Consider the following 13,838-nt stretch of genomic DNA (forward strand, 5'->3'; position numbering starts at 1 on the left):
AAACCTTTGGGAGGAGTGAGGCTGACTCCATTTTTAAGGCACCACTGTACTGGCAAAATCCCCAAAGAATCTGCATGGCACAGCATTGACAGTTTACTTGGTTCAGGTCTTAGGTCGTCAATAGTCACTTGAAAAAAGTGATTGTTAAAAACCTAAAAGAAAAAAAAAGGGGGAGCCAAAGGTTAATTCTTCAGAGTTACATATAATGCTAGTATAAAATAGTGGCAGAGCTTCCAAAGGCAATTAATATAGTTCATCAAAATGATTTGAATAGAAACTGGCATTTTCAATGTCCATTACTAAATTAATTCAGCTGATAAAAAGTTAGAATTGACTGCTGTGGTCCTATTAATGAAAAGATAAATAACTAGGTTATCTGCAAGAGTGAGAATGAACAAAATCAAAGACTTAGAGAAGTCAACCAATGGCTATAGCTTGAAGAAAAAGGAATGGAGGAAGTCAGACAGACAAACCCCAGCTTAGATGACAGCCAAGACAGGAACTGAAAAGTGAAACCGTTTCTCACTGTCCACAGCCAGCACCAAGCTCTTTACACCAGATCACTCAAGAATCTCCAAGATCTGGCTTGGAGCTTTCTAGCCTCCTCCTGCACCTTTTCCCTCAGAACACCCCACCCTCCAGCCCGAGAGGAAATCGTTCACACTAAGCCTCATGGACTACAACAACCCCCAATGCCATGTTTAAGCTATCAAAACACACTGCGTTTTCAAGGTACATCTCATATTTCAATGCTTCTGATCTGGCTGGAATAAACCGCCCTCACTCTGCGCTCCTAAAATTTCAGACTTCAACTTCTGTATTGAAAACTCTCATTCCTTCCTAGACCGATTACACATCAGTCTTCCAATGCCATAGAGCATAAGTTATTAGAGGAGAGTGATGTCTTTTTGTTAACACAAGTATTTCCAAATGCATAGAAAGTGCTTTGTACATAGGAACTGGAAACATCAATGAAGAAATAAGAGCAAGACATGCTGATGAACAAAGCAGAGGGTAAAAATCAGATGGACCATCACTGAAAAGCAAGATGGATTTAAGTAACTTAGTATCTAAAACAGGCCAGAAAAAAAGATCCCTTTCCCAATTCAACAGACATAACCCAGTCTTTCTTAGGAAACCTTGAGAGTTTTACAGAGCTACGATTCCTGGCCCCTTCATTTTTTTTCTGGAAGCAATTTAGTTCAAAGTGAAGCAGGAAAGGAAATTCACTTCTGTTCTTGCCTGTGCTAATTTTGGTAAATAGTTTACTGAAGGTTTGCCTGTGAAAGTCAACTTCAAGCAACAAAGGATCAGATGGGGCCTTCCCAGTGAGGTCATGTCCGAGAGCCCTGTTGAGAATCTCATCCTCCCTCCACCTGAAAGGATTATGAAAATCCTTTGACTTCTATCATTTTCACTCTGCTGGGCACCTGGACTACACTGGACAGTCCTGAAAACTGATGCACGGCGATCTGGCTCAGGGTGCAAAGCTAAGTGCCTACCAACAGGGAAACTAACACCAAGGCCTCCTGGAGTCCTCACTGCTACCGGAGGGCACAGTCCCAGGACCCCAACATCCCTGCCCTGGTGTATTTTTCTCCTTAGCATTTAATATGTAACATACTAGATTTATTTACTTATTGATTCTGTTTATAGTCTGTCTCCCTCCATTAAAATAAAAGCTCCACAATGGAAACATTGTCCAGAATTGAGCCTATGAATGCTCAATAAATATCTGTTAAATTACTGTTATTTAGTCTATATTGCACACATACACATACTCATACACATACGTATATAAAGAGCATGTGATTTTGGTGGAGCCGCAGTACCCTGTAAAGAAGGAATTTCCACAACCGTTAAAATGCATGTTCACGTGGGAACACTCCAAAGGAAAAGCTTAGTAAGTTTCATCAAATCCATCAGGGCTCATGTTCCTAAATGGTCTGAAGCACTGTTTTGTGCTCTATCCAGTCCATAACCCACAGGACTCAGAACTAACGCCCAGAGCAGTTAACTGACTTGCCCAAGACTGCACAGCTAAGAGATGGCAGAAACAGAAACAGAACCCAAGGCTTCTAATGCCAGTATCCTTTCCTCTAATCAATACAACACACTTCGCTTACACAGATGACATCATCACCATCTGCCAGTATCTCAACACCAAAAACACACCCTGGCTGGACTGCTGGAGGTTCATCATTTAATACTGGATCCACTACACGCCTGTCTGCATCCTTGTCTGTTTGTTGTAACATCGTTTACATATTTCTTCAACAGTTATGCCACCAAGAAAAGGCCCAAGGTGGAAAAAAAATGAAATTTTCATTGTGATGAGTAATGACAGCACAGTGTGTTATATTTTCAAACATAATATTCCAAAGTACTTTCCTCATATTTAGAGAAATACATTTAATTATTATAAATATCTTCCACGCTAAGAGTATTCTGATACCTCATTACATGAAGATGAGTCTTGAACCTGGAGAGGTGCCTACCTAGGTTCTGAAAGACAGATGCACATACCCCAATCCATGCGTTATACAAAACATGGTCAATAAGAGGAGGGGTGTATACGAAACAGCATGACTTATTTTATCTTTGCTACAAAGGGTAAGAAAAAGCAAAATAAAAAGGAAAACACAGTTTAGAAATCAGTAAAAATACTTTCTCCCTCCCCTCAATAAGATCTATTTAGAGAAAATTATTTACTGTGAAAAACCAACTATCACTGGAAGTCTATTCAGCTAGAAAAAGATATTTGGGCTGAAATTAATTTTGATTAGTAGACACATTCTAACATTACATATTACAACTATTTAAAGGCATAAGAATTATTTAAAGGCATAAGAATGTGAGAGAGGCCGGGTGCAGTGGCTCACGCCTATAATCCCAGCACTTTGGGAGGCTGAGGCGGGCAGATCACAAGGTCAGGAGTTCGAGACCAGCCTGGTCAAGATGGTGAAACCCCATCTCTACTAAAAACACAAAATTTAGCCAGGTGCAGTGGTAGGCACCTATAATCCCAGCTACTCGGGAGGCTGAGGCAGGAGAATAGCTTGAACCCGGGAGGCAGAGGTTGTAGTGAGCCGAGATCATGTCACTGCACTCTAGCCTGGATGACGGAGCAAGACTCCATCTCAAAAAAAAAAAAAAAAAAAAGAATGGTGAGAGACGCTACCGCTGACAGGCTATGCACATCAAGTCTGTTGAGTTTAATTGATAAATATCAGGTGAAGCGACTCTGTAGCGTGATACATCTGCAGACAGATGGGGAGCCGGCATGACTGCAGCACCCACTAACAGAACAAAGGGGAATTCTGGCTGGGATTCAACAGGGCACCACTGGTCCATTTTGGAAAAATATCCGACAACTGGCAGGATACACAGTAAAGAACCCCAAAGGCCATTTCAAATAAAAGGTTTTTAACGGATGCTAATCAGGAATACATGACTTTCAATCTCCAGATTATAAAGCAAAAGCCAATATATTTTTCTTTAAATAAATAACCTTAAATATTTAAAGTTTCTTTTTGTTTTTGTTGTTGTTTGTTTGTTTTGAGATGGAGTCTCACTTTATTGCCCAGGCTGGAGTGCAGTGGCAAGATCTCAGCTCACTACAACCTCTGCTTCCCAGGTTCAAGCGATTCTCCTGCCTCAGCCTCCAAAGAAGCTGGGATTACAGGCATGCACCAGCATACCTGGCTAATTTTTGTATTTTTAGTAGAGACGGGGTTTCACCCTGTTGGCCAGGCTGGTCTCAAACTCCTGACCTCAGGTGATCATCCCACCTCAGCCTCCCAAAGTGCCAGGATTACAGGCATGAGTCACTGTGCCCAGCTCCGAAAGTTATCCTTGAAATAAGCTACTTTAATGGTTATAAAAATAATTTATGTTCACTAAAGAAAAAACATTTAGAAAGCATTTCATTTTTATAACCAACTTCCATATTCTATAATACATTATCACACTACTAAATTCCTCAAGTGTTACCAAATCATAAATTTTTAAAAACTCATGACTCAAATAACAAACACTAATCACTGCATGAAAAGTGATTTTCCTTAAAGAAAATCCCGTATCCTTAAGAAAAAGAAATTAAAACAGATTTAAATCTTTAATTAAATTCTCCTAGTGAAGTACACAAAAGACCATTCACCAAAACACACATTGGCCAAGAATGTTAAGTTTCCCGCACCATTTGTAAGAGAATACTTAAGGTAGAAACAAGCAATTTTGATTTTACCAGAGGTTATGTCATTAAAACTTCTTTAATGGGGAATGGATATTATACTGGTTTTAAAATTTTTTTATTGTTTGTAGAGACAGGGTCTCCCTATGTTACCCAGGCTGGTTTTGAACTCCTGGGCTCAAGGGATCCTTCCACCTTGGCCTCCCAAAGTGCTCGGATTATAGATGTGAGCCACCATGACCTGCTGGGATATTACAATCTTCAAGGACTAATAGATCATTATAAAAATGTCTTTATGTTAAAAGGTAATTTTATTCTGAATCTGTAGATCTTAGAAGCATGAGTTTTTCTTTAGTCAATGAGAGCAGATGAGAAAAAACACAGAAATGCTGAGAAAAGGGAGATGAGAATTTGCTTTGCACCATTTTCATGTATTTTCCAAGTATAAACAGATCATATTTACTACTACTCATGCAGGAAGAACAAATTACCCTTGTAATGATTACAACGTGCAACTCGTCAGTGGACAACTAGCAGAAGACAAGGAAAATTCACCCTATCCATTTTAAGAGGGGGCATCTGATTAGAGTCACTCTGTGCCACCAGTAATAAAAACAGCTTAAAGCAGCGCTGGACTGGAGGGGCGGCAATCTTCCTTAGCTTCGCCTGGCATTGCTGATAGCCTTGCACGAATATATGTCATCTGGTCGTCTTTGAGTTGAAAGGCTTAATTTGATCCACTCTAGGGGCTGGGTCGAAGAGCGAGGGAGGAAAACCCACCTTAGTCACCGACGCAGGAGAGATGTAAAAGGGCTCGCACATATTCACTGTCTCAAGCTTCATCCCAACTGTGAAGAAATGGCTTCGCAAATCTGCGTGATCCTGCAGGGAGAAAGATGAAAATATTGAAAGCCACGGTATTGTAAATGACCTCAGCCACTGTCCGGATGCGCTCCTGGAGCATTTTGTTGGGCAACCAAAATCTTATGGAGACAATTAACCTTCCCCGTTTCGAATTTCTAATTATTGCCAGATACCACGGATTTAATTATTTTCTGCAGGCTAAATTGCTTTTCCAAGGGAGAGGCAACAAGGCTTCCTGGCCATGCTTAAATTTACACTAAGCAAAAGTTCACATGACACTGCTTTGCTCGTCCTAGGTGCTATTAACTGAAGCACAGCAGAGTAAGGGAGGTAATCTGTCATCCTAACACAGCAGGGTGTCTTCAGAAAACCAGGTCTCTTGCTACTGGAGTCACATCTCAGGGCTTCAGTCAGCACCCTGTACCCACGGTCTGCCCCCACCTCCCGTGTCTAAGAGCACACAGCTTACCAGTTACTAGAAGTAAGCTGGCACACAGCTCACCGGCACGAGTAAGGGTAGGGGTACTCAAGATCCCATGATCTTAGAGATGCCTGCAGGTAAGAATCCAAACCTGCCCCACAGACGATTAGAATCTGTCTCCTACTCAATAAAGGTGAGCAACATCCCATTCCTAATAGGGGTCTGGCAGTTTTATAACCTGCTTACAGCAACCTTATGTGAGAGAGATGGGGCTTTCCCGCCTCCTAAGAAAACAAATTTCAATATCCACTTCAGCTACACAGCAATAGAGGAGGTTGGCTGGACTCTGGATACCAGAATTTATCTTGTGGAGATGGAGGTCACCTCATAACTCACAGTCTGGATAAACAGCAGTGGATAAATAAATGTATTTGCAGTCTGTCCCTGAGGAAATAATACCTGCAAATAAATCCTGCGATTTCCAAATACATCAATTGGGTGTGAAGTACAAAAATATCTGGGGACCTGTTACTTTCTTTTACCTGCAAATCTAAAGTGGGTTTTTAATTACTCCAACGACCTCACTCTATATCCAACTCTGAGGACTGCATAGAGCCCAGTCGGGCAGTGCCTGTTTCCCCAAAGCCCCCAAAAGCTGGTCAGTACCATCAGTGTCCAACAGGAGATCAGACTAGAAGAACTGCTTATAAAACTCTCCACCAGTGCACCGAGTTGCCAAGGTTAACAGAATGTAAACGCCTATAGAACTGCATGGACCCTTTCATTTTTCATGTCCCCAGGGCAGTCTGCAAAGGTCTCTGTATTGGGGGATGCATGATGAATGCTGGGGCCATGTCCAAAGAGGACATTAATCAGAACAAGACAGGATGCGGTCAAATACGACAAAACCCAATCAAAGGAACTGGCCACTCTAAACATTTACAAATTCCTTAAGAACTTACAATCCACACTTTATAAAAATTATATGCAGAAGGAAAAGTACAAGGAAATTAGGTGCAGGTGATGATGTGCATTGTTTATGTTGCAAACAAAGCCTTTAATTAATTTATTTTTAGGTTTTATTTTACATACAGGGGTACATACACAGGTTTGTTACATGGGCATACTATACTCAGGTAGTGAACATAGTACCCAATAGGTAACTTTTCGACCCATGACTCATTTCCCCCCTCCCCTCTAGTAGTCTCCAGTGTCTATTGGTCCCATGTTTACATCTGTGTGTGCTCAAGGTTTAGCTCGCACTTCTAAGCGAGAACATGAGGTATTTGGCTTTCTGATCCTGCATTAGTTTGCTAACAATAGCGGCCTTCAGCTCCATCCATGTTGCTGCAAAGAACATACTTGCATTCTTTTTTATGGCTATGCAATATTCCATGGTATATATGTACCACATTTTCTTTATCCAGTCGATCACTGATGGGCACTTAGGTTGATTCCATGCCTTTGCTATTGTGAATAATGCTGCAATGAATGTGTGAATGCATGTGTCTTTTTGATAGAATGATGTGTTTCCCTTTGGGTATACAGCCACCAGTGAGATTGCTGGGTTGAATGGTAGCTGTTTTAAGTCAAGAAATCTCAAAACTGCTTTCACAGTGAGTGAACTAATTTACATTCCCACCAGCAGTGTGTAAGTGTTCCCTGTTCTCCACAGCCTCACCAGCATCTGTTGTTTGTTTGACTTTTTAATAACAGCCATTCTTACTGGTGTGAGATGGTATCTCCCTGTGGTTTTGATTTCAAAACATTTATTTTTAAAGGTGGCTGGGGGAAGGCAAATCAGGAAACAGAAGGAATCGAAGGCTACCGTACAGAGAGCGAATGTGGATTAACACACACCAGCCATCATGTCCAGGCAGGGCCAGAAGCCACAGGTGAGGCGCCATCACAACTAAACCAACATTGACTTGCTAGCATCCGAATTCAAAGATTCAAAGTTAATTTGAATGTTTCTAGCACAAAGAAAAGACAAATATTTAAGGTGATAGTTATCTCAATTATACTGATTTGATCTTTACAAATTATATGAATGTATTAATCACATGTACCCCAAAGTATGTACATCTATTATGTACCAATAAAAAAAATTAAACATTAAAAAAAAAGATTAAAAGTGGGCTGGACGCAGTGGCTTCTGCCTGTAATCCCAGCACTTTGGGAGGCTGAGGCGGGCAGATCACGAGGTCAGGAGTTCGAGACCAGCCTGGCCAATATGGTGAAACCCTGTCTCTACTAAAAATACAGAAAATAGCTGAATGTGGTGGCAAAAGCCTGTAATCCCAGCTACCCGGGAGGCAGAGGCAGGAGAATCATTTGAGCCTGGGAGGCAGAGGTTGCAATGAGCCGAGATCACACCATTGCACTCCAGCCTGGGTGACAGGGCGAGACTCCATCTCAAAAAGTGAATGTTCCTGTCAGACAACCATGTCCCCAGTACCCATCAGCGGGAAATGAGTCCGGATCATGGCTTTTGCAGGTAAATATCCTTCCCCATTTAAGTATAAACCCTTTCATCTTTGGAAAAGGGGAATTATTATAGAATTATGAAATAATAAAACGTGGCCTGAATGTACTCAGCAAGTCTAAGCAGTCATTATTACGCTGTTTGACAACTCAGAGGTGCCCTCAGTCACTCCCGGCACATTCATAACTATAAGTAATGGTTAACAGATGAATGTCAGTGTTTCTCAGGAGCCTCCTTCTCTGTGCAGGACCCCTTTCCTCCTGCAGCCTGCCCCTCACCAGCCACAGGCACGGCGTGAGGCATTCCTGAGGTCTGGTGCACGGGGACAGGCATGGGTCTTCTCCCTGGCTGCCTCTATCACCCCAGCTTTCCTGAGAGTCTCTGCTCTAGGGGCATCCTGACAGCCACGGGGCTTCTGGTCTACCCGCCCTCTTCATTCCCTCCATTCCAGATTCTGTGCTTCTCTCTGTTCCACAGAACTCTTGCTCCAACCTTTGCTCTCTGAGTAGAGTTAGCTTTCTAAGCAGGGTTTACCCATAATCCTAAGCCCTTTCTACATCGCAGGCCCTCAGCCTGACCTTGACCGCTGATTTGGAGTCTTTAGCCAAATCCACACCCATTTTTTATCTCATACTCCAAGTCCTCTGGGAAGCTCTGTCAATCATAGCTCCCCGTGCTGTGTGGAAACTCTGTGTCCCCAGGAGCCCTGCCCTCTCTGCGGACTTCCTGTGTTCACAGTCATCTAGCAGACACCAGGCAGTGGCTGCCGCTGCTTGGAAATACAGCAGACAGCAATGTGTCCCTGAGATAACCCTGTCCGCTCAGGGCTGCGGACTGTATTGGAAATGCTTATGGGTAATGACTTCAGCGTCCTCTGCATCTAATTACATCTCTAGGTTAAGAGGGGATCACTTCCGCTTCCTGCAGACAACACACAATCTCTTCCTTTTCTCCCAGAGTGTCCTGTGCTCAAATGTCCATCATTAAACTTCCCATCTTTGCTCATCTATAACAATGAACATAAAACATCAAAACCAAGCATGGTGGATGCGGGATGAAAATAAAAATAGCATGACATTAAAATATTCTTAAACAGTTTAAGAATAATGCTCAGTGAGCATTATTCCAAAAATTTTAGAAACTAGTTTCCCCTCTGTCAGTCTTGGCTCAGATCTCCTACAACTTAAATTATTTCTCCCAGGTTTCAGCTGTGTGGTAAATGTATATTGGTCTTTGTCCCTGGTACAGGACTCCTAAATCCTGTGGGATTTCCCAGGTGCTAGGAGCTCTTTTGTTCTAATGGGTCCATTCTTGATGGGTCCCTAAACAGCTTCAGGGTGGGGGCTCGTGTCCAGAAAGCCCAAGGCATAATTAGAGAGGGTTGTAAGTTCTTTTCCACCCCACAACCACTAGTGAGGGGAGAAGAGCTGGATATGGAGCTCATTACCAATGGCCAAAGATTTAATCAATCGTGCCTACATAATGAAACTCCCATGAACACCCTAAATGACAGAGTTGGGGTTTTTCAAGTTGATGAACACTTCCATGTGCCAGGAGGTGGGGGCACCCCAACTCCACAGGGCCAGAAGCCCCTGTGCCTGGGACCCCCTTCCAGCCCTCACCCCGGGCACCTCTTCCATTTGGCTGTTCATTTGCATCCTGTATGGTACCCTTTACAACAAACAGGTAATAGTAAGGAAACTGCTCTGTGAGGCCTTCTGGAAAACTATCAAATCCAAGGAGGGGGTTTCAGGAACCCTAATTTATAGCCATCAAGTACAGGAAGCCCAGGACTTGTAACTGGCATCAAAGTGGAGGCATCTTATGGTACCGAGCCCTTCACTTGTGGGGTCTGCACTGCTTTCAGACAGTGTCAGAAATGAATTAAACTGCAGGATATTCACTTGCTGTCCAGAGAGTTGAAGAACTGGTTGGTGTGGAAAAAACCCACACACGTGATGTTAGAAGTGTTGTGGGTAAAACCAGTTCATAAGTTATAGTCAAGACACTTCTTACTCACGGAAATGCATCTGTTTTTCCTTCCAAACTACACAAAACCCCTTAAACACTCTTGTTTCATATACTGAAAAGAGAAGCCAGACATTCTGAGAGGTTGCAGCATCCAAACACAGGTATTTGTAGTCTGGCCTCAAATAGCCACATATCTTATCCTACTGAACTTCAACTCCGTATTTCAGAAATAAATTTGGAAACTATAAAATGCATTGCTGTATCTTCCAGCCCTAACTTTCACTTTCTGAAAATCACTTTCTAATCAACAACCAAAAAAAAAAAAAAAAAAAAAATCCCTCTATGACCATATAGAAATCCCACCAGTTTGAAAGCTAAGTCAACGTAACAGAAATTGAGAAGACTCAAGAATAAGGACAAAACAATTAAGAGTTTGGCTAAACCTGCTACTCTAATGTTTATATTATTGATGAATGACGATTTCAGAAACGTTTTGCTGCAAGAGCATGACAATATTTTCTGACGGGGTTTGCCACTGAAACTTCTGGCCATTGGAGAACTTTAAAAACCATGAAAGATATCCATGCTGTATGTGCAGAACTTTCCAGTAAATGCCAAACTTCCTCATTTATGCTACGTGGCTCACCCAAGAAAGGCTTCAATCAATATTTATCGAATTAAACTGAAGGGATGACAAAAACCCAATGATGTCTTGACATCCATTCCAATCCTATATTCTATCATTCGTCCAGTAAGCACTGATCAGAAACCACTGAGGTACCGCACAGGAGACTAACAGCTATTGCATGGAATACACAGAACACCCTCCATTTGTCAAAGGGAGAAGGAAAAGAGAGGCAAGAACAGCTATGGAAGATCCAGACTGAGAAGGAACTTCAAAACAAATTTTTTTACTTCTAGCATATAAAAACCAAGTATCACTACGATCACAGTAGTCAAAGGATTTATAGGAGTGAAGCTTAATTTGGAAGACGAAGATCATGTGACTCAGGATGATAAAAGATTCTGGGGGCCAGGTGCGGTGGCTCACATCTGTAATCACAGCACTTTGGGAGGCTGAGGCAGGCGGATCATGAGGTCAAGAGATCGAGACCATCCTGGCCAACATGGTGAAACCCCGTCTCTACTAAAGAAAAAAAAATACAAAAATTAGCAGGGCATGGTGGTGTGCACCTGTAGTCCTGGCTACTCGGGAGGCTGAGGCAGAAGAATCGCTTGAACCCGGGAGGTGGAGGTTGCAGTGAGCAGAGATCAAGCCACTGCACTCAAGCCTGGCGACAGAGCAAGACTCCGTCTAAAAAAAAAAGATTCTGGGAAGGTGGCACAGTGGATTTATGAATGGAGACTGGGCTCTGGATACTGGATGGAAGCACTGAAATATGATCTAAAAGGCAAAAGAAGTCACTTGACACTCCTAAGGAATAACAAGTTTTTATGATAATTGAAGAATTCAACACCAGCGAATTTCCAAATAAGCCAACAGACAGAACTCCTGAGTTCTGTGGTGTAAATGTCCATCCATATTAGTATATGAGAAAAGATGCAGCTATTCTCATTGAAAAACAAATCTAATCACCCCAGACCACTTACTTTGGGCTGTTACTGCAGTCGGAGGGCATGCATTCATTTACACAAACACCCAACTAATCATCCTCAATGTCAAGGACAGAGAGAGTTCCTGGGTCCTGAAGACGATTCGCCAAACCGATTATGTACTAAGAGATAATGGAAAATTCACTGTCATTTGAAAGAGACATTCTTGGCCTTTGCAAAGCTCTAGAGAATCATTCACACTTTGCAATTATTGGATCAAGAATGATGTTATTCCTGTTATCAGGATATATTACTAAGTCCTTAGTAGATTTACAAATATGCCTGTCACATTAAAGAAATACTGTTTACTTAAGAGTACTGGAGTCTGGTCAAATTGCATACAGAAAAACTGCTCTCCTTTAATAAATGCCAGCAATGTCATTCCCATCTACATTCATCACTACCCATTTTTATTTTTGCCCTAAAGTAGTTTTATATTGATCAATAGTAAAATGCCATTCATTTTACTGGAAGACTGTCTTCACAGGCTACCGTGGCAATCTCTCTTCAGGGAACCTTATTTTCAGCGGACTGACATCGTAAAAGTGGTTCTGTCTACACCAACTTCCTTTCTGCACCCTGGTTTCATCAGCTTTACTCCCTCCAGAGCCTGAGCAGTTCTCACTCTCCTACTAAGATGTAGTAACTCTGTGCTGAGACTAACTAGGTTCTGTATATAAAAACTGGAATCCCAACTCTGAAAATCCCAAGCCCCAAACCTGAAACTTTTTGAGGGCCAATGAGACGCTCATAGGAGATGCTCATTGGAGCCTTTTCGATTTCAGGTTTTCAGATGCTCAACAGACAAATGTACTGCAAATATTCCAAAATCTGAACCCGGAGACACGTCTGGTCCCAGGCATTTTGGATAAGAGATGCTCAGGCTGTAATATCAAGTGGACAGAAACAGCTAACATGTTGTAAATACTGGCAGGCATGCTCCCTGCATTGTCATTTTCTGCTGACACAGACTGTGGGGCGGAATCCCTCTTGTGGGAGGAAATTAAGATGCAGAGAGATGAAGTTATCTAAGCAAGGGCACACAGCTACCAAGAGAAGCCAGGCTTCAAACCCAAGCAGCCTGATTCAGTCTGAGCCCACCCTCTAGCTACCAGGTTATATAACAGACCATGGAACAAAGACCAAAAAGGATTTTTAAAAAATCAATAATTAGTACAAGCAAACAATACCATTAAAACCTACAACCTACCTAGAGCCCCCTAGAATTTTCTTTCAAAGAGAGCTATTGCTAAGTTAAAAAGTGATAGCTACTAACACTGATCATTTACTTAAAACCTCCAAGTTTTGCTGTTAATTCCTCGCACTTTTCAGTGGCTTAAGAAAAAGTATGTGAGTGCACTCCAGTCCTAAAAATTACTTCCAAAATGTTTATCTACAGCCAGTCACAGCCTTCATCAACAATTAACAAATACCATGACTACTTTCGTGTGTTTGTACAGTAAGCAATGAAGATTTAGGAAATATGTGCAGCAAAATGTCCACGGTGCTTCATCAATTATCCTCTATCGATACCGACTTCCATGCGATGTTATCAATGTTAACCAAGACAGGTTACTCTGACCAACGTGGTTAATCTAGTACACGTGGCTGGCTGCAAAGTCCACACCAACCCCAACCTGGGACTGGTATTTTAAACACCATGTGACAGGCACCATTCTATGATGGATGCACAGGAAAGTAGTTGATGTGATTGCTGACCCTGAGAAGCTGGAAATTTACTTAGAAAATCACTGAGGTCAGGAGTTTGAGACCAGCCTGGCCTACATTATGAAACCCCATCTCTACTAAAAATATAAAAATGAGCTGGGCGTGGCGGTGGGCGCCTGTAATCCCAGCTACTGGGGAGGCTGAGGCAGGGGAATCTCTTGAACTCCAGAGGCAGAAGTTACAGTGAGCAGAGATCACGCCACTGCACTCCAGCCTGGGTGACAGAGTGAGACTCCATCTGAAAAGAAAAGAAAAAGAAAAGAAAGGAAAGGAAAGGAAAAGAAAAGAAAAGAAAAGAAAAGAAAAGAAAAAAGAATTGTACAGTGAGAAACAGGAAGTAGAGTATCACGCTGGAAAAAGGAGTATGAACAAACTGCAATATCTTGCTGTCCTGACTTTATAGTTTTGGCTTATGTCTCACTTTTTTCACTTCAAACAGGGGTCAGGAGGATCCCACAACCTCAGAGCCTGCCCTGGGTGCACTCACTACCCACGGTCACCCACCACTTTCAACATCTGCCTCTGATGAAGTCCTTGCCTTGGCAGTGGTTGCTGTGCCTGGA

The 13,838-nt window shown here is 42.2% G+C and overlaps 1 protein-coding gene across 11 annotated transcripts in view; it reads right to left on the reverse strand.

Moving 5' to 3' along the window:
- The window catches only part of SFMBT2 (Scm like with four mbt domains 2), a 254,614-nt gene that overhangs the window by 85,457 nt on the left and 155,319 nt on the right, over positions 1 to 13,838 (reverse strand). For all 11 annotated transcript variants that reach the window (XM_063780421.1, XM_063780426.1, XM_063780429.1 and 8 more), the window contains 2 exons: positions 4,973 to 5,074; positions 5 to 152 (listed from right to left, as the gene is read on the reverse strand). In XM_063780421.1, coding sequence (XP_063636491.1) covers positions 5 to 152; positions 4,973 to 5,074 — 250 coding nt within the window. The remainder of the gene's footprint in view (positions 1 to 4; positions 153 to 4,972; positions 5,075 to 13,838) is intronic.

The sequence above is a fragment of the Pan troglodytes genome, chromosome 8, assembly GCF_028858775.2.
Source record: "Pan troglodytes isolate AG18354 chromosome 8, NHGRI_mPanTro3-v2.0_pri, whole genome shotgun sequence".
NCBI lineage: Eukaryota > Metazoa > Chordata > Mammalia > Primates > Hominidae > Pan > Pan troglodytes.